Raw genomic sequence first — 24,580 nt, 5'->3', positions numbered from 1 at the left:
ATGGGAGACGTTTCTTGGCTCCGGCTGTCATCTCGCTATAGAGGTGACCGGGTTGCTGGGAACTCTTCACTGCGGTAAACGACACGCTGATGTCCGCCTCTCCAGTTTATACATCCATCCGTATGTCTGCTTCCCCACACACACACACACACACACACACACACACACACACACACACACACACACACACACACACACACACACACACACACACACACACACACACACACACACACACACACACACACACACACACACACACACACACACACACACACACACACACAGCGTCCCTGTCTGTTTAACTATTAATATCGCACACACAAGCCGATGTTATCCACAATAATCAATAACAAATACATCTCTTGTTACGGCAAACAGAGAAATAGCATACAATGCAGCGTGCACGTAATCTTCCTGTCGTTTCACTCCCTCTATAATTAGTTAACTGTGGCAGTATTTGTTGTATTGTCCAGCTGAAAACACAGTCTCGTCTAATTATAACCCGACCTCGGTAATACGTCGGGTAGCGAGGTCAGTGCCACAAGGATAATGCCACCCAAACACACTCCTGAGAATGAGCCCAAGGGCCGGGCTTCCTGGGATTGTGCGAGTCAAAGAGGTCATTTCTAGGAAAAAAAAGAAATAAAAAAAAACAACAGTCAGCTTAAATGTTCATTTGTCTTATGAGACGCTAAGCGACGAGCTGGCAGTGCCATTAAGACTCCCTCTGCTCTGTGGCGATAATGCGGCGGTGTCGGATGGGAACATCACCGGAGACAGAACATCGCACGAGTAATTGGATCAAGCCATTCTTTCCACATTTGAGTGAGAGTGAAGGGAACGAGGGGAGACAAACGGAGAGCACAGGTGGGAGGCCTCTGTACTGATTATTGGTGGGTATTAATGGCCACCGCCGGCACCGACTGACAGCAGGAAAATGTTGTTTTATGTTCATACATGTCAAACCTGCACCTGCGCCAGTGGTGGGCGATGCAACCGCAAATTTATATCCCAGTATTTGTGTGTGTGTTTGCAGTGATCATGGTATTATATCACAAAATTAGAGACTTAAAAAGGGATACTAAACCCAAAACATGATTGTACCAAGTTTCACTCTAGTGGCAATGCAAGGGAACATATCTTAAAATGAGGTCTAGACCGACATGTGTTTAGGGAAGAGTCCACCCTATAATGTCAATGTAATGTTATTTGTAATGTAATAGTAAAACCCATGCTGTTATTTCGTGTATGTATAGTTTGAGTTGTGAACTGTATTGTTGAGCGACCTGGATCTCAGCGAGAAGTTTATTTCCGCTCTTTTCATCACAACCAAACTGGGATTTACGTGAACACTTTAAAGAATTTACATAGTTTGGAAACACGCAGCGTAGACGCTGTCGGACCAGCGCTGCTCTAAAGACACAACCTGTGCTGCTGTATTTGTAAATCATTACACCTGAGATCAGCAGGAAGTGAACACAGTGTTTACTTACTGCTCAACATGCCATCGTGGTGAAGGCCAGCAGCAAATAAAACTGCAAATCAGAGTCCGAAGTCTTTGCTCCTATGCCAACGAGTGTATGCCTTAGGAGCGCAACTAACAAGTATTTTCATTATTCATTTTCTTAATGATTAATTGGCAAATAAAGTGTCAGAAAAAAGTATTTTAAAATGCCATCACAATTTACCAAAAGCCCAATTTGACGGATTCAAATTGCTTGTTTTATCCGACAAACTGTCAAAAACTAAAAAAAAAGGTATTTAGTTCCACAGAAAAAAACAGCAAATATTTACATTTGAGAACCTGATATTTCTACTTAATAAGTTACAGATTAATTTTCTGACTAACTTCGTCTGCTGTAGAATGCATTGAGGGCAAAGGAGAGCATGTGGTGAGTAACGACAGACAGAAAAACAAACTGTAACAAACAAACTATTCTGCTCTTAATAAGCAGCAGACTCACACACGTCACAGGTGATAACCAGGGCTGGAGCCATAAACTGGGTCAGTAGTACTGAGGGGGCCACGGTTTAGTACTTTAATGGTTAATTTTACATCCGATATTCATCCAATCACAAAAAAGGGGCGGTTCATCAGCTCACCGGGCAACTGAAGTGTTTCTGATTTGAGTTGTTGCTGCACTTGGAATTCTTTCTTTTGTCACAAGTATTGTATGTAACAGTGCGTCCTTATACGGTTGGAGATATATATATATATAGATATATATATATACACTGTATATATCTATCTCCAACTGTATAAGCACGCACTGTTACAGAAACAGTCCCTGGAGGCTGGAGACCAGAGAGGTATAAGAGAGCAGGAAGGGAATGAAGAGAAGCTGATCATTTTCATGCAACGCTGTAGTGACACGAGCTAAAAACAACAACAACACAGGACCCATTATGTTGTACTGTCATTATGTAACAATCCTAATGTTATGTTATTATTCATATTATTGTGCAATTTATTTTATTTTGATGCTTTAGCAACATTGTTTTTGACCACTTTCATGCCAATAAGTTACATTGAATTGTTGTCATGTCATGCCAAGCCAACCCTATAGTAATGTACCTCGGTTTACATATGATGATATTAAAAAAACATTATTTATATATTCTATTTACTCCTGACTGTAGAATAAGCCACCATAAACCGATATAAAAAGGCCCAGTCATGCAAAACAATACAAATAAAAAACGTGGTGTAGCGTGAAACCAGATTTTTTTAAATGTGTTAAATGTCCAGACAAGTTCCAGAGTCACACGGCAGTTTGGAGGAAATATGACGCATCACAAACGACGCAGTGAGAGTGTACCGAGGTAGTCCGACATGAAAGTGAAGCACGCTGGCCGACTTCCACACATTCCCCCGCCTGTCAGGACGACGCCTACTCTCCCAGATTCCAGCCAAGTCAGCACTCCATTCCTCCTCTCCCACTTACGTACAGAAACACACAGCAGCATCGCAGGTAGAGTAGGGCAAGATCATTACAAGACACAGCATGCTCTCTCACACACACACACACACACACACACACACACACACACACACACACACACACACACACACACACACACACACACACACACACACACACACACACACACACACACACACACACACACACACACACACACACACACACACACACGTCTTACCTGCTGTTTCCTAAAGTCTCTTATTCCCTGTGCCTCTGCTCGTTGCTGGGGGTGTCTGGATAGTGGATGGGACACTGCATCTGATGGACGAGAGGACAAAATAAACAGGCCATTAGGAGACATTTCTGCACGTAAGAAGAAGTTGAAACGGTCAAAGTGAGAGACTAGCTTTCACACACACACACAAGTCATTCGAGATAAGACAACAGGAAGTAGAAAGCGCAGAGCGCCCCGTCTGACCCGTCCCTCTTCTCTTACCATCTACTCCCTCTGCCTCCTTTTCCTAGGACACCTGATCATTTCCCTTCCACTCAAGCTCCACTGCGGAGATCATTTTAGAAATCAATGACAAAGCATAATGCAAGAATATCCATCCGGCAGCCTTTTTATTTTTAATTGTGGGAAGACAGAAAACTCTGAAACAACAAAGCAGATGTATCAGAGAACATATTTTAATGAATGAATGCCTCGCGTGGGAGAACAACAACGTATGATTCACCTTTTCCTTTTGTGGCCTACAAGCATCGCATGTGACAACCGCTGATATTGAGATGTTCACTGTAGCCTGAAGTGGTTCAAAACAAAGTAAAGTAAAGACGCGTTAGTTTTCCAGTGAGGCTGGAAGCAAAAATAAAGTTTATTAATGTTAATGTATTAACTTTGTGTTTAACCAGAACAATAAGGTCCTTCAATGTGTATGTTTTCCTTGCATATTTTACCAGCATTGGGCTGGTGGATGGTGATCATTTTGTACCATGGTGGTGTGATAATACCAGGAATATAAAGATACTATCATGGGTGTTTCTCACCGTTTTCTGACATTTTATACACAAAAGAAATTCACCGAATGATCAAGAAAATTGTCATCAGCTTGATCAGTGACTGCAGCCGAGACACCAGAAATATTGTAGGTTTTTTTTATCCACATGTGAAAGTAGAAAAACAGAAGAACAAGACCTCTGTGTGTGTGGTCCATCGGCCTCCATCAGAACCATCTGCCTACAGTTCAAAGAGGAAACCAAGATGTGAACCGAGCGATACAGTAAACAAATATACAGCTTGCCAAAAACACACCGTTACGCCCAGCACGCCGATGACACGCAATACACACACACACACACACACACACTCTGATAGAGGCCAGTCAACTTCCTGTTTTCCCCCCAGTGGTTAAGATGCTCAATCAGGGTGTGACACAGAAGACAACCGTAGTCAGTGTGTGAGTGAGTTGGAGAAGTTTTATGTAAAAAGGCACAATGATATAACGAGTTTGAAGAAACAAAAATATCTTAGAAAGAGTTGAGACTCGGGGGTTTTCCCCAGAAAAGAGGCTTTATAAAGGATTTTGTGTTGCCTCCACAAACAGTGGAACCACACGTGGGATGATCAGTTCCAGGAAGTGCTCCGATACACACGATGATAAAATCTCAGGCCGGAGACAGTCAATGTTTAACTGGCCAAGCCGACCGGATTCAGCTCAAAGCGTCACATGATCCACAGCAAGCGTGTGTGTTACAGTGATTTTAGGAGAAACGGAGACACACAGAGCATTCACTATGGACCGGTTCAGGGATGACGTTCTTGCCGGAGGGCCTTCCCCAAAGCTAGCTCTGCTCGATCTGGAAACAACTGCAGTCCAACATCAATGGGTTTTTTGGGCCGATGCCGAATCTGTGATTTTATATTAGATACTAAAAATGGCCCGTGACATCCCCCACAGATCCCGAGATGGATTTCTTGGAACCATAAAGTTTGGGTTTATTGCTCACCATTGGGCTACTTTTGTAATTTTTCATGGAAGAGAAAATCAAAAAGACAAACTACAGTCTTCTTCTATTTAAGCAGGAACTCGTGAAATTATTTAGCAAGATCCTGACTTCATACGAGACGTGAATCTGACTCAAAATCATGACTTAAGGGCAGTTTTATAGATTATAGAAAGCATAAATGCAGCTCGTATCAATAAGCTAATGCTAAGCTAACCTACGACAAAGATTACAATCCTACTCTATAGTGTTGTCACGATACTTGATTGCGGGCATAAAATGAATAAAACTAATTTTAAAGATAAATTGCTACCTAATTTAATGAGAGAAAGAGTTTTGTTTGTGTATTTAAAGTTAATGCTAGTTCACTTACAGAGTTCAGTGAATAATGAATTAAGCTGCCTCAAAGCTTCTCTTGATCAGTACGCGTTTCTAAAACAAAAACTAAGATTTGTTAGTGAAAAGGATTTTGTTCTATGATAACTTATACCTCTGGAGGCTGAGTGGGTTTTATAAGACGTCTGAAGCGCTTCATTTATACAGCATCTTATTGGAACATTGCCAAGGAGAACAGGTGTTGTAAATGCATCTAAAGAAATGTATTTTTGCTGTTGCTATAAGTGGCAAATATCCAGTTTTAGTTCGTTACATCTTCAGAAGAACGTCTATGCAGCCAGGGATTACCACTGCGCCAAGTCTGTGAATTACATTCACTAAATTGAGGTCGTTTCTGAGCGATAGCAGCGCTGGGGGAACTATTTCCAGCACAACAGAGTAGTGGACGGTGACGTTGGCTTCAAGTGTTGGGGGCTTCTAGTGGGGGGTTTCTTACGATAAAGGAATCAGGCACATGCTCTTTAACTCAGTCTTTTCTCAGAGCCTCCCCAAAATTGTTGTCTCTCTTATCATTGTGCAAACACCACAGTGAGGAAATCTGCTTTGATATGAATTTGTCCGTTCTCTTACCCCCCCTGGTACAGGAATGTGAGGAATGCCCAATCCTAATAAGTCTCTCACTCTCCCTCACCCTCGTCTGCCAACATGCCCTCTGTATCTCATTGGTCATGTGGGTCAGTGCTTTCCCTCCTCATAAATATCCTTAATTCTCCTCCAACCTTCAGGCCGTAAAGGGCAGGCGAGAGCTCCTTTTGTAAACAGGTGCTTTGTGGAGCCCTGAAGGGTTACATAATAGACCAGATCTCCTGAAGAGCAGTCCCCGTCTCGACACTTACCAAGCAGTGACTTAACGCCCAGGGCCTAAACTAGTTAATACAGCCTGGAGCTGGACACAGTTAAAGAATTGAATACAATTCAAAACACTTGTGTCAAAACGACTGAGAAACACGTTCACTGTGACGGACTTTGAGTACGTTTTAAGTCCTCTGGAGCTCGTCCAACCAACACCATTTAGGTAATGACCTTAAAGAACATGCACGAGGAATGTGAGAGGAATGCACCAGCGCACTCCCCCAAACAGAGTGTGGTCTGAAGGGCCGTTCGGTGTCATCACCGGAAACAAAAGAGCACTGTCCCATTTCTAAAAAAACAATACACACCCACTCGTTAGCACAGTGGGATGTTTATAACCCCCCCAATCACAGAGACACATGAGCAACACACAGGCGGGGTTTTCACCGTCATCAAAAGGTGAGTTAGAAGTATTTTCGTTTGGTGTCTTCCCTGAGGTGGGCGGAGTGCCTCAGACGCAGTAAATCAGTTACCTACCGGCTGAGCCCGGGGCAGCTAGCACCGCCGATCACTCAGAACACACACACACACACACCATGATGTTGTTGGCCGATATCTGTCATATGTCATATCGTTTCACAGGGGGAAGGGAATACAGAAGTGAGAGAGAGAGATATAGTCTGTCCAGACTTAATGACTGACACACACACACACACACACACACACACACACACACACACGCGCACACACACACACACACACACAAAAATGTGATTCTCAGAAGTTATTGTGCACTAAACAAGCCAGAATTTGAGAAGCCACATCTTCTCAAATGTTTCCATACCTTGTGTATATAATAAAAGTACCGTTACTATTCCATATGCTCTCTACCCTGTACCCCCATGCATCACCATGTTTATATATATATACACACACCAACGTGTCTCTTTCAGTGACACGTGGGTTTAGGAATGTCGGAAGATGGCAGCATGTGAACGCACCTCAGCGCATGTATGTACGCAACACGCACACAACCGAATGTAGACATCACACGGCTCGACGCGTGCAGAGAGTGTGTGTCTGTGTGTGTGCCTTAGCAGCCGTTGAGAATGTGTTGCCATGGAGAGGTGGAGAGGTTTTTTCTGCACTCTCAGATTACAGAGTGGAGGCTGGAGGCTGGAGGCCCCCCCCCCCAACACACACACATAACTCAACGCTATCCAGGCATCTCGGGGTGCCACAGGTGTCGCACCACAGAATGCTTTTGTTTGATTTGTTCCGACTGTGAATGAACCACTCGTACTTATTTTCTCTTATTCAAAGTGTGTCAGCCAGAAGGTTCTTCTTTCCATCTTTCTCCTTTTTAAAGTCCATCTCGGCTCAGATGCAGAATAACATAAGATGAGCACATTTTCAGTTGTTTACTTAAATTCTTTTAATAGTTGTTATTCATTTGGAACATCTGTTGTGTTTGAATTGTAATTTTCCGTAATAGAAACTGTCTAAATGAAGATGCAGTGGACACAGGCTGATGCTTTTCAGTGAGAACAATCACTAGAACCCCAAACACTAAGCTGCTGCCTACTCATCCTTTCACCTGCCTTCACACCTTCATCAAACCCCAAAATCTTTGCTCACGCAGGGAACTTCGACACCCGACACCATCACGCGTCTTGTATTAAGATTGTGTCTCCACATGCTGTAGCAGCATCACGCCGACGTCACTTGAATAGAATCCTTTCCCTTCTATATGAAACGTGATCGGATTCAGGACCAGACAGGAAACTATTGAGTTGCATGATCGCGACTACATTCCCAGACAATATGCCGTCTCGTATGACAACGATCGGATGGATGGCAACATGAAATGTGATAACGAGACACTCTGTTGTGCTGCAAATGTAGATTAAGGAAACGCTTTAATTCCACTTCATTTAAATTGCGTTAACGCGGTGGCGCTGCAGCAGATATGATACAGATGTGTACATCTAAAAGTAGCCAAGTGATGGACGTCTCCATGTTTTCAGAGGCAGCGTCTAGCCAGGAGTGCGCTACGAAGCTGATCCCACGTCAGCTGTAATCTACACTGTCGCAGTAACATCAGACTTGTTTATTTGCAGGTAATCGGTAATTATTTTAACAATGTCAGCAGTTCTCTTAATGCGTTTCTCCAGCTGCCTGGATGAGTTGTTTTAACTCGACATTGCAACAACTTTCACTTACTGATATTTGATCACCATCATCTGTCGTGTTGATAATCTAAATATCATCTTCTTCATCACTGTTTGTCTCTCTATCAGAAGGACTTCCTCACGTTCACCGTCTGATGCTTAATTATAGGAGAATAATGGGCTGCAAATGGGAGCGCACAGCTGGACGGCAACCTTTTGAACCTTTACTTGATCCCTTTCTCAACGGTCCTATTTATAGTTTGTCTTAATGGTTCGATTCTCTGAGAAGAAGATAAGAAGTCAAATATGCTACGACAGCAGTCTGTGGCCCTCGTGTCGAGGGAGTCGGCACTTCCTGCATGCATAAGTGATCGAAGATGCTCGGATGTTGTCTCCATTTGGCAACGGGAGACTCGGCTTTCTTTGAATCTCATTTACAGATCGGTGAGCGCGCGACGAGCTGAACCGGCAGCAGCGTGCCGTTTACTGTACACTGCAGGCTGATTGGTCTCAACGCATCCCAGTTGTTTATGTTGTCACATATGATGCGTTTCTGCTCCGTGTGCAGATTAACTGGGAATGAATTAAAGGGAGCCATTAGTTTATCATGTTACTGTGCAGACTCCATTTGTATCCTTCACTGTACCTCCTCTCTCTCTCTCTCTCTCTCTCTCTCTAACACTCTCCTGCTGTCTTCCCTGCATTCCTTGGCAGGTCCCGGCCTGCTGTGCAGCAAAGTGAAGAATTCCAGCAGCTCTTATCTCACAGTACAGTCACATTTCTAGCTGTGGCAAAAATTTCCATTCTGCGTATAGTTTTATAATTAAGCAGGAAGGTACATTCTGCAGGTTGCTACGAGTGAACACCTGATGTTACCTTTCCTCGGTCAGCAACTGGTAGCAGATGAGATTGTTGTTATCATGCAAAGCTAGCAGACAAATTGTGAAAGCCAGGTTGCGCACACACACACAGACACACAGACACACAGACACACACAAAAGACGCACAAAGAAACAACTGGCTCCCTTTCATACGACTCTTTGAGACTCTTACACAAGCTTTTCACTGTAACGAGGGGCGATTTCTTTAAAAGTATAACAGCAGGAAGTGTGAATGAGTGAAAGAAAATAATGGGGATAGTACAAATAATAAATAACACACACACACACACACACACACACACACACACACACAGGTGTGTCACTCCAAACAGAGACACTGATCATAGAATACATAATTCAGGTTGCAGAAGTGGGTCTCTTGGGGAGAACAATAATTCTAAATATATGTAGACGTTTGTTGTTTTTAGCAGCGTTCTCTCCGATGCTGCTCGGTCTGTGCAGCAGCTCAATAACGGAGCCTTTCAGAGCTCCAGCAGTACTCCAACACAGCACACAGCAGGCAACCAGTGAGACACAAACCCAAAGACAGGGAGGAGAACTTGTCAGCTGGTCAGGGAGCCTGTCTGACACTCCAACTATCCTCCATATTAAGCCTGAAAAACCCACCTTTTCCAGTTTATTTTCTTATCCTGTGCTTGGATTTCAACCCTGAACATTCCGTCTTATTATTTTAGTATCTTGAGTTTGATATAAAGTGCATTCTGTAGGTATTAAGAAAAGGTCTGTTGACCTAAAGTTTTCCCACAAGGTTCATGCATGTGAACACCTTTTGAAAAGTTGAAAGTCAGCGGTTTCACCTCCACAGTCGTTGTTTCGTTAGAAATCAGACATTGTTGGAGCGGAGCCAAAACTAAGAACCATATCGCTGTCCAAACACTCGCAGCTGCACCGCCTGAAGAGTCGGCGAGGCTCACGGTGACACAGGTACCACCGATACCACGCGTTAGTGTTCCGATTACTGACAACAAAAACTTTGACGCTTAGCCACAAGGCTTACCGGATAACTCCACCACGCTGAGTCCAAACACACAACTCCATCTTTCCCTTTCTCCTCGGTTCCTCCAGAGAACTCAACACTACTAATCAGAAGCCTCCCACTGAATATGACCTCACTTCACAGCACGGGCGTCACCGCTGTTGCAAAACTTATTTTCTTTGTTTGTGTGTGTGTGTGTGTGTGTGTGTGTGTGTGTGTGACAGTTATTTAGAATTCTTTCATTTGTTCCCAGTTGCTCGGTGGAGGCCTGCTTTGGGAGTAAATAGCTGCATTGTTGGCTGATGTCTGTGGAGTGACGTCATTGGTCTTATCAGTGCTCTCCAACTTCACCTCCGGACAGCGGAGCCCGCCCAGCTTAAAGGGGCAGCCAGGAGGACCGCCGCCTGATCCAAAACAACAGCAAACGCATCAGCCGGGGGCGTCGACATCAAATCAATTAGCAGCAAATATGGGCTCATTGAGAGGAAACCCGTCCCTCCTTTACACGCCGTGTGGCTCAACGATTCTCTGTGTTTGAGTGATCAGCTGTGAGGGACTACAGCACAGGTGTGTGAGCGGCTAACGAGGCGACTTTAAGAATTATGATCAGTTGAACCATCTTGAAGGTTATGTGTGTGTGTGTGTGTGTGTGTGTGTGTGTGTGTGTGTGTGTGTGTGTGTGTTTTAAGTTTGTAAACAATCAGAAATGTCAGACTGAGTCTCACACAACATTAAATACTCAGCCAGCACAATGACACCTGGAACACGTTATGGGTTAGCGGTGGTTGAGATGGATAGAGTGCTATGTAATGGTACCACTGAGTACATCTATATCATGATGACTGCTTCATTTTATCACCATTTTATTATATTTCTTAGTTTGCTCTTATTGTATCGATTGGTTTTAATGTTTCATCTATTGTTTTAATTTGACTTTGTCTTGCCTCACTGTTTTATTGTCTCGCTCTGTCAGTCAAAACACTTTGTAAAGGTTTTTAAAGGTGCCGTATAATAACGTTATTATTATTATTATTATTATGATCTACAGAAATTACACTGAGAAGCTGTTTGTTTGCAGATAAAACATCAACAGGTGGAGTGACTGTTTTCAAAGACAAATCCTATAGAAACAATAGAAATGTGACTTCGCCATAAAGCAGGTTTGATCATCCATTTGCTACAACAAGTGGAAAGCAGCCTCTGGGAGAAATGGTATACAATAACATACAATGCTCAACCTTCAGGCTAAGTGCTGCTGAACACATCCAGTAAGTGCACATGATGGCAAACACACACACACACACACACACACACACACACACACACACACACACACACACACACACACACACACACACACTGTCAAGAAAGCTGCATTTGCTCCTTTGCCTCACATTATCACAACAGACCTACAGACACAGATTGAACACAAACTAAACTAATTTAATGACTCTGTTGCTGTTGGCTCATCGTGAGCAGAGGGGCTTGAGGATGTGTGAGCATCGTCTCTTCTTGCACAAACACTAAATAAATCCACGCATACAGGTATTAAACGTGAAACACAGCTGGCATGGGTCCAATGCCTTTGCAGAGAAAGAGGGAGGCTGAGTTGCGAAGACGTGCCAAAACCTGAACACGAATTTACGACAGTTACAAAGAAGTAGCCTAACTGTCAAGTCAACCATTATCTGTCAAATACAATAATTCAAAGCTTGCCAAACTACGTCAAATGAATCCATAACTGTTGATTCATGGAGGTGTTTTTTTTTATGATTCAGCTGGAGTTCCACAACATCTGGAGGATCAAATAACCTAAAGCAGCAGCTGTACTGCAACATAAGGTCCTCTTTGTTTTTCTGTCTCTGGATGAAATAAAACCAAAAGGTTAATATGGACACGGCAGGAAAAAAAGCTGACTAAATGAATCCCTCACCAAAGTTTCATATCCTCTTTATTGAACGATGTCCTCGGTCCGTTTCTCAACAATAAAACAGGCACAGCGGGGACACAGTTTGGAGTGGTCAGTGCGTCTACTTCTGGTTTAATAGATCAATGTTTCTGCACAAGATCAAGAGGCTCTCATGATAGGACACAAACTTGACTTTTATGTAATAAACAGAAGAGCAAAGTCAGAGTTTAGAGGCTGTGGCGTGAGACGAAGCGGACTAAAATAAGTGCTTATATCAGTTTAACAACAATTAACAGTCTCTCTTCCAGCACCGCTGTTAAAAGCACAAGCAGTTCGCCTGAGAGGCGTAATCCGGAACGCGTGGAGAGGGAGCGCAGACCAAACTAGGTTGAGAAAAATAATAAGTTTGTTGTTGTCTCGGTTTACAGCTGTCTGAGCCATTTGTGAATGCTGAACAGATCCACGGAGGGTTCCTGGTTTGTTCGGCATACTTTAACCCGGGATCAGCGCGTGGTATTCATAATAAAAGGAACCGAGTGTGGACTCACCTTTCTGCTCGCGCTCTGGTGAGAGGTCGGTGAAGAGTGGAGCGGACGACCAAAACAGCTGTAAGTTAATTTTTGGGCTTTGATGTCGTCGGAGTGGATTCAAGCGCGCGTGGCTGTCAGGACACAGATCTCTCAGGTGGACAGGGGAGCACGCGCCTGTCAGGACACAGGTGGACAAGGAGCGCGCGCGCACGGTCCTGCTTCCTGTTTGTTTCAGAAGGTGAACCACTCACCACCTACAACACCACCGCTGCTGCTGCTGCTTTTTCCTCCACTGTCAAGTCTGAGAGAGTGACAGGAGGAAAAAAGACATCACTTCCGCTCACTGATTTCAAAATACAAACCCTTTACTGATGACGTGTGAGACTCAATGCTTTGATTAAAGGAAGAAAATCCACCTTGTAGTTGAATTGACATTTCTTAAACTATATTAACTGGGAGCTTTAAAAATGTAATTTAATATACATTAAAATCATGCCAAGAAAAGTTAACCCAATTCACCCACATACATGGTAAACACATACATATACATGTACTGTACATTACACAAATCACAATATAACACTGTAGATCTTTTGCAAAAAGTAGTTCCTATCATAGCTGACAGTGATACTTTAAGTGATCATGTCCATACATTAAATTTTAGCACACAAATCAAACATCTTGCAAAACACAGATTTGTTTTGCAGACTCTAGCACCATTCAGATTCAAGCTCTATATTAGAAGAATGATGTAAGTGGGGTGGCTACAATTGATTACCCTCAGAGACAGGACCATGTGTAACCTGAACAGGCAACCCTGGAAACTGATGCCTCGACCTTATTAATAAGCCTTTAAGCTCCATGATCCAGGTCCAGAATCACCTGGCCACGAACCAGGAGGGTTTTATCTGAAGGCAGGTTTTAAAGCTGTGAATCAGAAACGTCCCATAAAGTCACCAAAGGTTTGAGAGGCAGCTACTTTATTTACTGAAGTATAGCTTTGTGTAATGTTCCCACCTTAAACTATCCCTGCAGCACAGCCTGTCAGTCTGCTGTTCACTTCGATCAAGTACAAAACTAAACTGTGCAATATTAAAGAAAACATATGCAAATATAAAAAATAATTTGTAGGGTTTGACTTTATTCTTATGTTCAGTGTTTTCCCTGTAGAAATGAATAATTATGTATTTTGCAACATAACATAAGGTCACAAATTCATGTTAATTCACAATAACATAAAACAGTCTGATTGTATTGCTGTTTTCTTAAAATTAGGAAGCATGCCTGCTGTTTCAAAGTGGTCCCCCTGTGAGGCTTTTATTGTGAAGGCTACATTTCCGGTCTGCTGGTTGTCTGAGGTCTGACGCTGATTGGTGCAGCCGGCTTTCTTCTATAACCAACACTGCCCCTACAAAAGTTATGAGCAGTCATTTCACACGGAAACACAATGTTTTTCAACCTCCTCTGTGTTAAAGACCAACGTGAATGTTAATTTAGGCGATTACATTGTTCAAATGGCACGCGGCCTATAATTCATTGTCGGCTACGTCCCTTTAGCCGTTATGAATCTTTAATTTAGCCATTGATCACCAAATTAAGCCACGAAACGTCATTATGAGATAATCCCGTATTTTGATAGTTGTTACTTTCTATCGTTATGAAATGTTGAAAGCATTTAGTTTGTCAGTAAATTATGAGCTTTGCTGCCCTCTGGTGTTCAAATTGGGTAATGCAGCTCATAGTTCATTAAACAGGCCTGATAGGAAACATACTTTTGGTTTTCATGGTAAATGTTGGGGGTTTTATTAACATTTTGTTTACAATGTTTCATCAGTCAACAAATATGTTAAAGTCCAGTATGTTCTGTACTTAATTACTGCGGGCACAGCTGCTCTTAAAAGGGCAGCTCCCAGCTCGACGTTGTCCAGTAGGCCACAACCATAACCATATTTTCATCTGTTTTTATTTACTGTGACATGGCAACTATTTTCTGTCAACATGACAAACATTTACACAGTTTTAATAAAGGTTTATCCTTTGGGAGGAAGAGTTTAAGTAAGTAATTTTGTGATTGGTTGTTTGAAAGGCAGTTTTTTGGTATATTTTTGGGGGCATTTAACTTGATTTACATGTAACATCCTTTGGTTCTTTTACAAATAACATTTAGAATGAACTCCAGCACAACGGTCATGATATTAAAGTTCTACAGTCTTTTCATGGAGTCTCTTATTGTTAGGTAACATAACTACAGCTGATTCAAACAACAACAGGAGGAGAGCTGAGTCACGTTACACAATAAAAGCCCTGCTCACGCCACAAGGGGGCAGCAGAGACCTACACAGCACACTTCTATTGAGGAGAGTGAAGAACCAATGATCACTCTTTCAGAGTGAGCACATCTGGGTGACTTCTGTAGATGTTCCCAATGTGACTGCTTTCAATGAAAGATGATATTCGGTGTCATTTGGCTACTGCGCGTGGATACCTGCCTGGCTATGGTGCCACGTAAAGAGCCTAAAGCAGGCCCTGAGGAGCTCTACGGGGTCACCAGGTCACAACCACACTATCCATTATAACGTGTGTTTTCCTTAACGTACATTTAAACGGTCTCTCAGTGGTATAGAAAGGAGGCTGAGTCATGTGCTTAAGGACCTGCTGGTGGGCAGCGGTTTAAAGCCCCCCCCCCCCCTCCTCATAACGTTCTCATTGTCTAAAATTTGCTCAACATCATGGAGCAGCCCATGCAGCGTATGGTTCCCGGGTACAGCATGCTTCCATTACGGCTCCTCTTATTTGATTAAATGCACCCCCCCACCCCCCCTAAAAAACTCAGTCCAAAAACCCCACACTGTGCATAATCTCTTCACAGATGATGAGCGTGTAACACAAAGCACGTTGAGCTTGAAAGGGTACCTTACGCGAATGCGTATAATTATGGATATCAAAATATCATCATTTGTTTAATTGTGAGGTCTTGCCAAGAGGGATGTAATTGCTTGAAAGAGTTTTGGTTTTTGGCGTGCACATAAAGGCCTGGCCAGGGTCGGGCCCCAGGGTCAACTTCCTGTTTTGCTATGGAGAGTTACTTCATAAAAACCTCATCATTTATAAACCAATAAAATAACAATATACAGATTTGATGGAGAGCTATTACAACAGCAGCCAGCATTTGAATGAATCACCACTTAATTAATTGAATGATGTGTCATTAAGTTTGTGTATGATTTGTATCCTCGTGCACTGTTGTGAAATTTAAGGAACCCTCGGTAGTATAAACAAGAGGGCCTTTCTGGAATTGTTTTGTTGGTGAAATAAGCTCAGTGTTTGGCATTCATATATCCGGAGGAGCTCATATTTCTGTTACTGATAGAGCTGATTTTGCAGCGGTGACGTGTCTCTCTCTGTCGACATGAAGACGGTCCTTCTAGTTTATTATTTATATCCTACAGTATCACGAGAACAGGTGCTGGGCCCCCTTAATGACCGCTGTGGGAGTTCGGCCTCATCTTTGATTGATTGCATGTTAACAGGAGAAGGGTTATCCTTAATAGCTTCTTGTTGCCAAACCCTGCGGAAGTTTGTTAAAGAGGGCGAGAAAAAGGAAAGGCCTTTTGTTAAAAATAGAATCCATCAGCGCGCGATGGAAAAAAAAAGACTCTGCCACTTCAATCCCGACAAAGCAATTTGCGGCTCATAATCAAGAGAGAGGAAACATTTTTATCGCCCCCCCTCCCCCTTTTTTTTACAGTATAAACTGGCCACTTCCGCAACATCCACTTCAGAAATATACGAGAAGTCTCGATGCTGGATGCTGGATGGCGCTATGGATGCTGGTCATCACATCATGTTTTCGTGATCATAAATGTGAAATGGACATAAATGAATATTTGCTTTAATAAAAAATAACTATTATACTTATATAGTATACACAAACTTCATCTCGTGACCCCTTCACACTCACTCGGACATTTGAGTGGCCCGCTGGAGGCTGGAGGGTAAAAAGAGTTCAGTGCGTAATGATTTTTTTACAGTCCATCTTTTTTTTGTTTTTCCTAGAATAGAATAGACACTGGTGTGTGTATTTATAGACATTTTGATGAACCTTCTGTTGACCTGAGATCGACTGTATAACAAAACGTCGCGGCTTCCTATTTATAAACTGCGCGCGTATCAACGCGCGCTATTGTAATTATTTTGGCAAATTAAAAGAATTATTGCATGTCGGCTATTGTTTCGCGCGCGTTGTCATCGAGATGGGAATCAGCAGAGTGTCGTGAAAACATCACGTAGAGCTGGAGATTCACCAGAGGACGCGCTCTGAAAATAAACAGCTCTATATTGAGTCATGTCATAGAAATAGCTCCGATAGAAGAGAGATGATTTCTGCTGGAATGAGAGAGAAAGGGGAAAAAAATTACTCGTGCTGATTTGAAACAATTGCCGGATTTTACTGCGAATCAAATCTTCGCATATTTTCCTGTTTGGAGCAGATGTATACCAAACAGTGGTGACCCCCCCCCCCCCCTTACTCTCCTTTTCAATGGGCTCCGGGTGATGCGCGCCGCTGCTCCGTGGAAACTGTTGCTCCTTCCATCTCAAACACGCCAGGAATTCGATTGTGTGCGAGTATTTGGGGAAACCTGCTAACCTGCGTGTGACTCGACCGGCCGGGTCGCATCGCCGGCGACCCGTCGAGCGTGCAAGCACGTCAAGGGCCCAAAACAAGTCCAGGTATACGCAGCTGCACGTGTGTGTGTGTGTGTGTGTGTGTGTGCGCGCGGACAAAGAAGAAGAAGCAGCAGCGAGGGTCAAATGTGTTCCCGTTGTACAATGAGTTGACCTCATTCGTCTTGTTGATTATAATCTGTCATCTCTGAGAGCACAACAAAGGATACAATCACGGTTAGTCAGAGCAAAAAAAATGACGAACGAAAGCGGAAGCGCACATTTCCACCTCGTGCAGAAATAATGGAGAAATTAACAGCAGCGTTTATTCACCACTCTTTATTCAACGCTTGTGTTTTATTGCATATTTGTAAGAGCTGCAGTTTTTGTTGCATGTCCTGGAATGCAACTATTAGTAGGTTGATATATATAAAAAATAGCTTATCATTTTCTTAAGTTTGTATTTAAGGTTTTATTTACAAAAAGATCATGATAAACTCAACATGTACGCGCCAGTGAAGGTCAACAATAGGTTCAATTCATTAAAATAGTAAGTAAATAGTACGCAGTTAATTCATTTTGTAATTGTGTTAAATATTCTAATGCAAAGTAAAAATATATTTCCTAAATAAAAACAACGTGCACATCTGTCGACTTAAAGAAGACTGTATATATATTCTGAAAGCAGGCCTGGAGCCATGAACCTCGGCTGGCCTTATCTCTGTCAGCTCCCTGAGGCTTCCTGTATGCAGGCCCATTGTTCCCCACCGGCTCAACTGACAACCCTTCTGCGCAGATGCACACCTGCTGCCGCAACCAAGTCCGCGCATTCGGTGTTTTGGCCTTTACAGAGGAGATGCAGGGCTCAACGTGTAAAATAAAAAGAGGCGTATGTTTGTATTTTGATGTGTTACTTGAAGGCATTTGTTGCAGAAGTAGCAAATGGGCTACTCACAGTTTCCTGACAAACTAAAAGCAAGTTTAAACAAATTAACTGCAAAATCTACCACCATAAATGACGTATTATAGGCGCACCAATGCTAATAATAAAAAGTATATATTCCTAAAACTATATTAATAAACTGAACGTTACATTTGTCCCTTTTGTCCCAAAATAAATTTAAAAACAACATTACATTGATTAACATTAAAATCATAAAACCCATCTCTGGATCATAGTTTATAGTTTATTACACTCTCTGAAACACAAGTTCTTGTAAAACACTGGTATTTATTATTTTCTGAAGAGCGTTTAGAACACACTTGCCTTTCAAACGCGCCCTTATCTCCTCACTGTTTACAAAACATGAATGTGAGGAAGCAGAGGATGATGAACACAGCTACATTTCTTCAGCTCCCTCTGCACACCGGACGAGAGTCACAGGGTTCCTCCGATTAGTCCCGAAGCTACCGGGCGTTTTACATTTCATGTTCTAGTTCCACACAGGCTTGTTTTAGGAAAACGACGTAAAGAACACGTGGTTATTCATCCCGAAAGCTGCTGAAAAAAAGACATTTAACCTGGAATTATCCGGACTTTCCGTTTTTAGCAGTGTAATTACGGTTGCATGCAGATGTTGTAATGGAGTGAACATGTTCTCTCATTGAGTTCCCGTCATGCATCTCTACTAAACTTTTAAAATATAGGCCTATATGTCCCTAAATGTCATCCACAAGTCTGTTATACAAATATATGTGCAGGTCTATTATAGGGACTTCAGCAACAATGCATGTTATTATTATATTGTATAGCCATTGTAATGTTCATATTGATTATTGTATTTTGGAAACAACCTTTTCAATTTAACTTGAACAAATTTGTGTATTTAACTACTTTAAACACACACATTCAAGAATAAAGATGTCTATATGTAATACAAACACTTTGTTAATTAAAGCAATGTATGAGATTTTTTCCCAATATTTCCTTGTAATAAATCCCTGTATTATTATTATTATTATTATTATTTTCTGCGCTCATGCATCTGTGTTGCCCCCTTTGTTTGAATTTAAGTCGAGCCGTTTTAAAAGTTAGAAATCTTGAAATCTGCCAGATCACAGTCACCGAGAACCCTTTTAAGTAGTTTCATGTTAACAAAATAAAAAGTTCACTAATTCTAATACCATTTGTGCTGATAGCAGCATGCTTTTACTAAAGTTAATGGGATTCCTAAAATAACGTTATTCAAACCTCATTAATATTCCAACATTTGTGCAAATATCGTTTTAACACGTCAGCCTTATGATATCATATGTGTGGGTGTGTACTGTGTGTTTTTTTGGGGGAGTGGGTGTTTTGCTTTTTGATGATGAGTCTGTTTGACAGCTCAGAGGGTGGATCGAGGTGGCGCTCCTGAGACCCCGCTGATCCCACAATCTAATATAAAATAGGCTATTGGATGTTAAGAATTCATATTCAGTATAATTGGTCAGCTTTTAAAAAACAATAACTCGGGTTGCGTTGTTGTGAGAGAACCCTTAAATGTAAAAGTGAAAACCAGATGGCCCTAAAGTCTATCGCTGTGATGATATGGAGCTTTTAGGAGGGGCGGTGAATTAAAGGCGTCTCACTCGTCAACATGTCTCTATTATCAAGAGGTTAGATGGAAAATGTAACAGTCTCGCGCTCAAAGACAACACGTGGAGGAGTTGTCTGTCTGAAGCAAACGTCCATATTTTAGCAAATGACTCGTTGACACGGCAGCACGGGATGAATGAAGTCTTCTTTGTGTGTGTGTGTGTGTGTGTGTGTGTGTGTGTGTGTGTGATGTCACGTTTTGCAAAGGATTATTATGAGCGCGTGTAAGACGACTCTGCATCGCCAAATGTTATTACACTTCCGGTCTTTCCCACATGATTCTGTTTCATTTAGTAAGTTAACTTCTTTAAAGTTATTATTTTTCTTGTTGGCAGCCCTCACAGTTAAGCACAATTAATCCTACAATATACTGCCAGCTTCATCGTGATATTGAAGTTATTTTCATTATTGGTAGTATTATTATTAGTATGTAATAGTGTTGTTGTTGCTGTTGTATTTAGAGTATTATAAAAGTAGGCTGCAAAAATGATGATCAATCAATCAATTAGAACAAACAGCACATCAGATTGAGGGTGTAAAACTTAGCATTTCATCAGACCTTGTTTTTTTGTTTCTCCTGTCCTGAAAGTGAGCCGTCAACAAATATAATAAAACAATAAACCCGAGGACGGCCACAGCCTCCATGCATCGCCATTATTCTACTGACGCGGCTTCATTTGTGAATTATATTAATAACAAATTATATTCAATATTGAAGAGAGACAAAAAAAACATATTCATCGTGATCAGGGTAACAGGAACTACTTATTAGTTATGAATGATGCACACAGCATGTTTTTGTTGAGACAGAACATATTAAATAAGTATCAAACAGACGTCAGTGGGACACTAATTATCAATAACACATTATTTATATTATCAATTCTGTATTTCTATTTAAATTATTATTATTGTTGTCATTTTTACTTCGTTATTATAGATGTGAAGTTCTGTTTATATCTCTATTTTGATGTAGTCACACAGTTGAGATAAAATAAATGGGCATACATTTAAAAAAATGAGCAACTGATTAAATATATATTCATATTTATAGATCAAATTGCCAAGAGACGTAACGCTTGAAAATCAGACATTTTACGGTTAATGGTCGAATAAGTGCAGAGTCAAACCTCAAAGCCCTGCACAATGGTTTATAGGAGTATTATATCCTTGGCATTTCTGAAAATATCGTATATGTCAACAATAAAGTACTTTTGATGCTGCGTCACCTTCACAGAGTTGTTGAATGCTGTTTGTCTAGTACCAACAGTGGTTATCACAGCCTAAAGCATACAAACAATTACGTCATGACCACTGTATTACTTTAAGAAATACAAGTTTATTAAGAAATTCACAAACCTAGAAAAGACGGAAAAGTGCTAATTAAAATGAAACATGGCCCCAACATGAATGAGACAATATAGCTAATCACGTTTATAAAAAAATTAATAATAATAATAATCAGAAATATTACCAAAACCTGGCACTGGCTGGCGTCATATTGGAAATAATATCATACATGTGGGATCAATAATTATGAAAAACCCTGAATTGTATGGCTGGCAGTCTGGATCTCACACGTTCACCTTTTAACCCAACAGAGTTCACGGAGGAGGTGACGTTTCGCCGTGCAGGCCTTGCTCAGTGCAAGTTAAGAGGGCCAAATTGAGCTCTGATTCAATTACACATTAAAAGCACTGACTTAATTAGGGCATCTTATGTCCACGTTTCATTTGGCAACAGTTGGGATAGGCCGTGCGTAAAGTTGAGAGAAACCATTACGCATACCAGTAACACACAGCCGAAGCGATGTCAGCAATGTCCATGCCCGTGAAAATCAATATTTTCATAAAAGGCACAATTATGACAACAATACCGAGTTACGGCCATCAGTCCAAGTGTAATACTGGCGCACGAAATGGCTCCAGGAGGCTGTGCTACCCGGTGTGTCCTGGGGACTTCTTTGCCTCCCGATTCCATTTTGTAAAACTCTCCCCACATCAACTCGCGCATACCTCTCCATCTGCACATATGGATGTCAGCTGGACCCACACAGCTCGTCAACAATGGTCTCTTCAAAAAAACAAAAAAAAATACTCTTGGTTCTGTTTTTGAAATCACAGGAATTTACTCTCGCTCTCAAGACTGCTCTTTTTTTTTTTACACAGACCATTTCGGTAAACTTTAAATATCAATCCTCGTGTGTAACGCCGAGTGTTTGGTCTCGTGTTCCCAGTAAGAGCAGTGCATCATCGAGAGCTCCGCGGGCTGGCGGGAGCAAGCGAACTGGAGGCCCGCTCCGTTGCCGGAGGAGACCGGAGGCGGTACTGCCGTGGCCGGGCTCAGCTGCTGGGCATGGTGGGGATGCGCGGGATGGTGATGGTGACTCATGCCGTTGTAAGAGTTCACCATGCCGGGGAGCGCCATGCTCTGCACGCGGGAGTAGGGGTTATAAGAGGAGGGGGCCGACAGCCCCTTCACGTTCACTGGACTCACGTTGCCACCGGCCATCTGACAGGACGTGTAGGACATCGGGGTGGGCGGCTGGCCGAGCGACCAGGAGTTGTTCATGAAGCTAGACTGCAGGTACTTGGGTGGGGACAGGTAGCCGTAGCCGTCTCCCCCGAACAACGACTTCCCCGGCTGGAAGTGCGTCGGTGGAGGTCTGAACGGGCGCTTCATCCTGCGGCGTCTCCTGTAGTTCCCCTTCTCGAACATGTCCTCGCAGGCCGGGTCGAGGGTCCAGTAGTTCCCCTTTCTCTCCCCACCGCCCTCCCGCGGTACTTTAATGAAGCACTCGTTGAGACTCAGGTTGTGTCTGATGCTGTTCTGCCAACCCTTCTTGTTCTTCTCGTAGAAGGGGAACTTGGTGATGATATACTGGTAAATACCGGACAGAGTGAGCCGCTTCTCGGTGCTCTCCCGGATGGCCATGGCGATGAGAGCGACGTAGGAGTACGGCGGCTTCTGGGACGGATCTGCTTTCTCCGGGACTTTCTCCTGCACCGGCTCCTCTTTGGGTCGCTCCTTCTCCTTTGTGGTGTTGGTGTCGTGGATCATCAGGGTCATTGCGTCATCCTCCGGGTTCGGGTAAGTGGCCATCATTGCGTGCACCAAAAAACAAAACAAGTCCAGTCCCAAAATGCGGAGAAAGCAAACCTTAATTAATGGCGCTCGTAACTTCGATGCGCAGCGAAAATGTTGCAGAACCTCAGGATGCACCGCGGATTGAAAGCTGTCTTCCAAAGTGCACAGAGAGAGAACTTTATTTTGTGGCTCAGTGGGTGACATGCACCAGACCTCCCTCTCTCTTTCTTCAACGGGGATTTTTCTAAACTGGTTTCTGATGGAGGCGCAACCCAAGTTGTGGTTTGTGAGTCAGTAAGCCCAACCCTTTCCTTTCCTCTTCTTTTTTTCACGTCCACTGACAGACTCCAACGCGACGTCGTGCGTCGTGATTTGTGCGTATTTGAGTTCCGCCTACAGTCAGTGAAATAATAATCTTCTCTTTTTAACACGTTGAATTTTTTTTCTTCTAATCACACTCGGGTCAAAATAGCAAACTATGGAGATGGAACTATATTTGCATTCAAACGGGATAAAAAGGAAAGGGATAAACTCCCAGTGCAATATTTATTTAAATCCAAATGCATAAAAGGCTATCAGACATAAATTATCCTTTGCTTTGCTTTCTCGGCTTGACAGCAAACAAGCCTTTCAGAAAATAAATGATTTACTGGTCAGATTATTTTGTAATATTTTCGTGCACAACGAAAATGAAATACTTATAATAAACAATTAAAACATGTATATCTTTAGAAATGTTTGTATCTTGCATTTTAGGTTTACAATCTTTTACATATGTTAAATGTGAATACAGCACCTGACAGGATATATTGTCTCGTCTGGACAAACGGTTGCTTCAACAAGCTTTCGCTCCAGCTTTTCTCAAACATATAGCCAAATATATTTGACTACACGCGGTCAAATGGAGGCTCCCACTTCCTCCTCTCGGCCACCAAAGACAGGCACATTTGCAAACGCATGGTCTAAAAAAAAACAAAAAAAACTCTGGATAGACAGTGCTGCTTAATGAGCTCGCGTAGAGAGGGGAAGTGCACGGAGAGAGGTATACATTTCTCCGGGGCCACCCATGAGGGTCCCCTCGGCTTTCTCCGCGGAGTGTATTTCCGTGCTCTGGGAGTCCGTGCAGGTGGAGCAGCATTGGCATGTGTGTCATCACCCTGCACCCGGTCCCGCAGCAGCTGAACCGCGGCGAGAGCCAAACCATCTCTCATCGCGCAATTAACGCAGACTCGCAGCTCGGAGCGTTGCGGCGCGATGTTATTTCTTGTTTCAGTGTCTTTGTTTTCCTCCCTCACATGTTTAAGAAGGAGAACGTTTCCCGATAATCTCAGCACACTGTTATGCCCACCGCGCTGCAAGCAGTTGGCTTAGTAGAAGCATTACATCATTCAATGTGTTAATTAACGCTGCCATCAAATGACACACGAGGGGGTAAACCACGAATTTGTAGATAAATAAAATGATTACAAATATTTCTATTTTTCATATAGCTGTTGCATGGATGCTTGTTTATGACAGAGGACACCAGTGTGAACAAAATGGAATGAGTGTTGGTTAGACTATAAAGACCTTTAGTGTGTTTGTATTCATTGTGGTGTTAGTAAAAAGGCATTCTTACGGTGGTAGTTTGTAAGTTTGTCCAA

General features: G+C 42.5%; 2 protein-coding genes across 2 annotated transcripts in view; both read right to left on the bottom strand.

Moving 5' to 3' along the window:
- The window catches only part of pik3cb (phosphatidylinositol-4,5-bisphosphate 3-kinase, catalytic subunit beta), a 48,425-nt gene extending 35,513 nt beyond the window's left edge, over positions 1-12,912 (bottom strand). The window contains exons 1-2 of the mRNA XM_076100701.1: positions 12,626-12,912; positions 3,166-3,245 (exon numbers count right to left, since the gene is read on the bottom strand). The gene's annotated coding sequence lies outside the window, so the exon portion shown is untranslated. The remainder of the gene's footprint in view (positions 1-3,165; positions 3,246-12,625) is intronic.
- An 8,879-nt stretch (positions 12,913-21,791) lies between these two features.
- On the bottom strand, positions 21,792-23,141 carry foxl2a (forkhead box L2a). Its single transcript, XM_076100331.1, has one exon. It carries the CDS (start codon positions 23,139-23,141, stop codon positions 22,035-22,037), a length of 1,107 nt encoding a protein of 368 aa, XP_075956446.1. The 3' UTR covers positions 21,792-22,034.
- Between the last annotated feature and the right edge of the window lie 1,439 nt (positions 23,142-24,580).

This window comes from Anarhichas minor, unplaced genomic scaffold (genome assembly GCF_050575085.1).
Source record: "Anarhichas minor isolate MPS153535 unplaced genomic scaffold, ASM5057508v1 ptg000026l, whole genome shotgun sequence".
Classification (NCBI taxonomy): Eukaryota; Metazoa; Chordata; class Actinopteri; order Perciformes; family Anarhichadidae; genus Anarhichas; species Anarhichas minor.
The sequence above is the reverse complement of the archived record's forward strand: the minus strand, read 5'-3'. Positions and strand labels throughout refer to the sequence as shown.

Excerpts from the sequence above, each read along its gene's own strand:
- foxl2a (XM_076100331.1), bottom strand. The coding sequence starts at position 23,141 with ATGTCACCCACTGAGCCACAAAATAAAGTTCTCTCTCTGTGCACTTTG.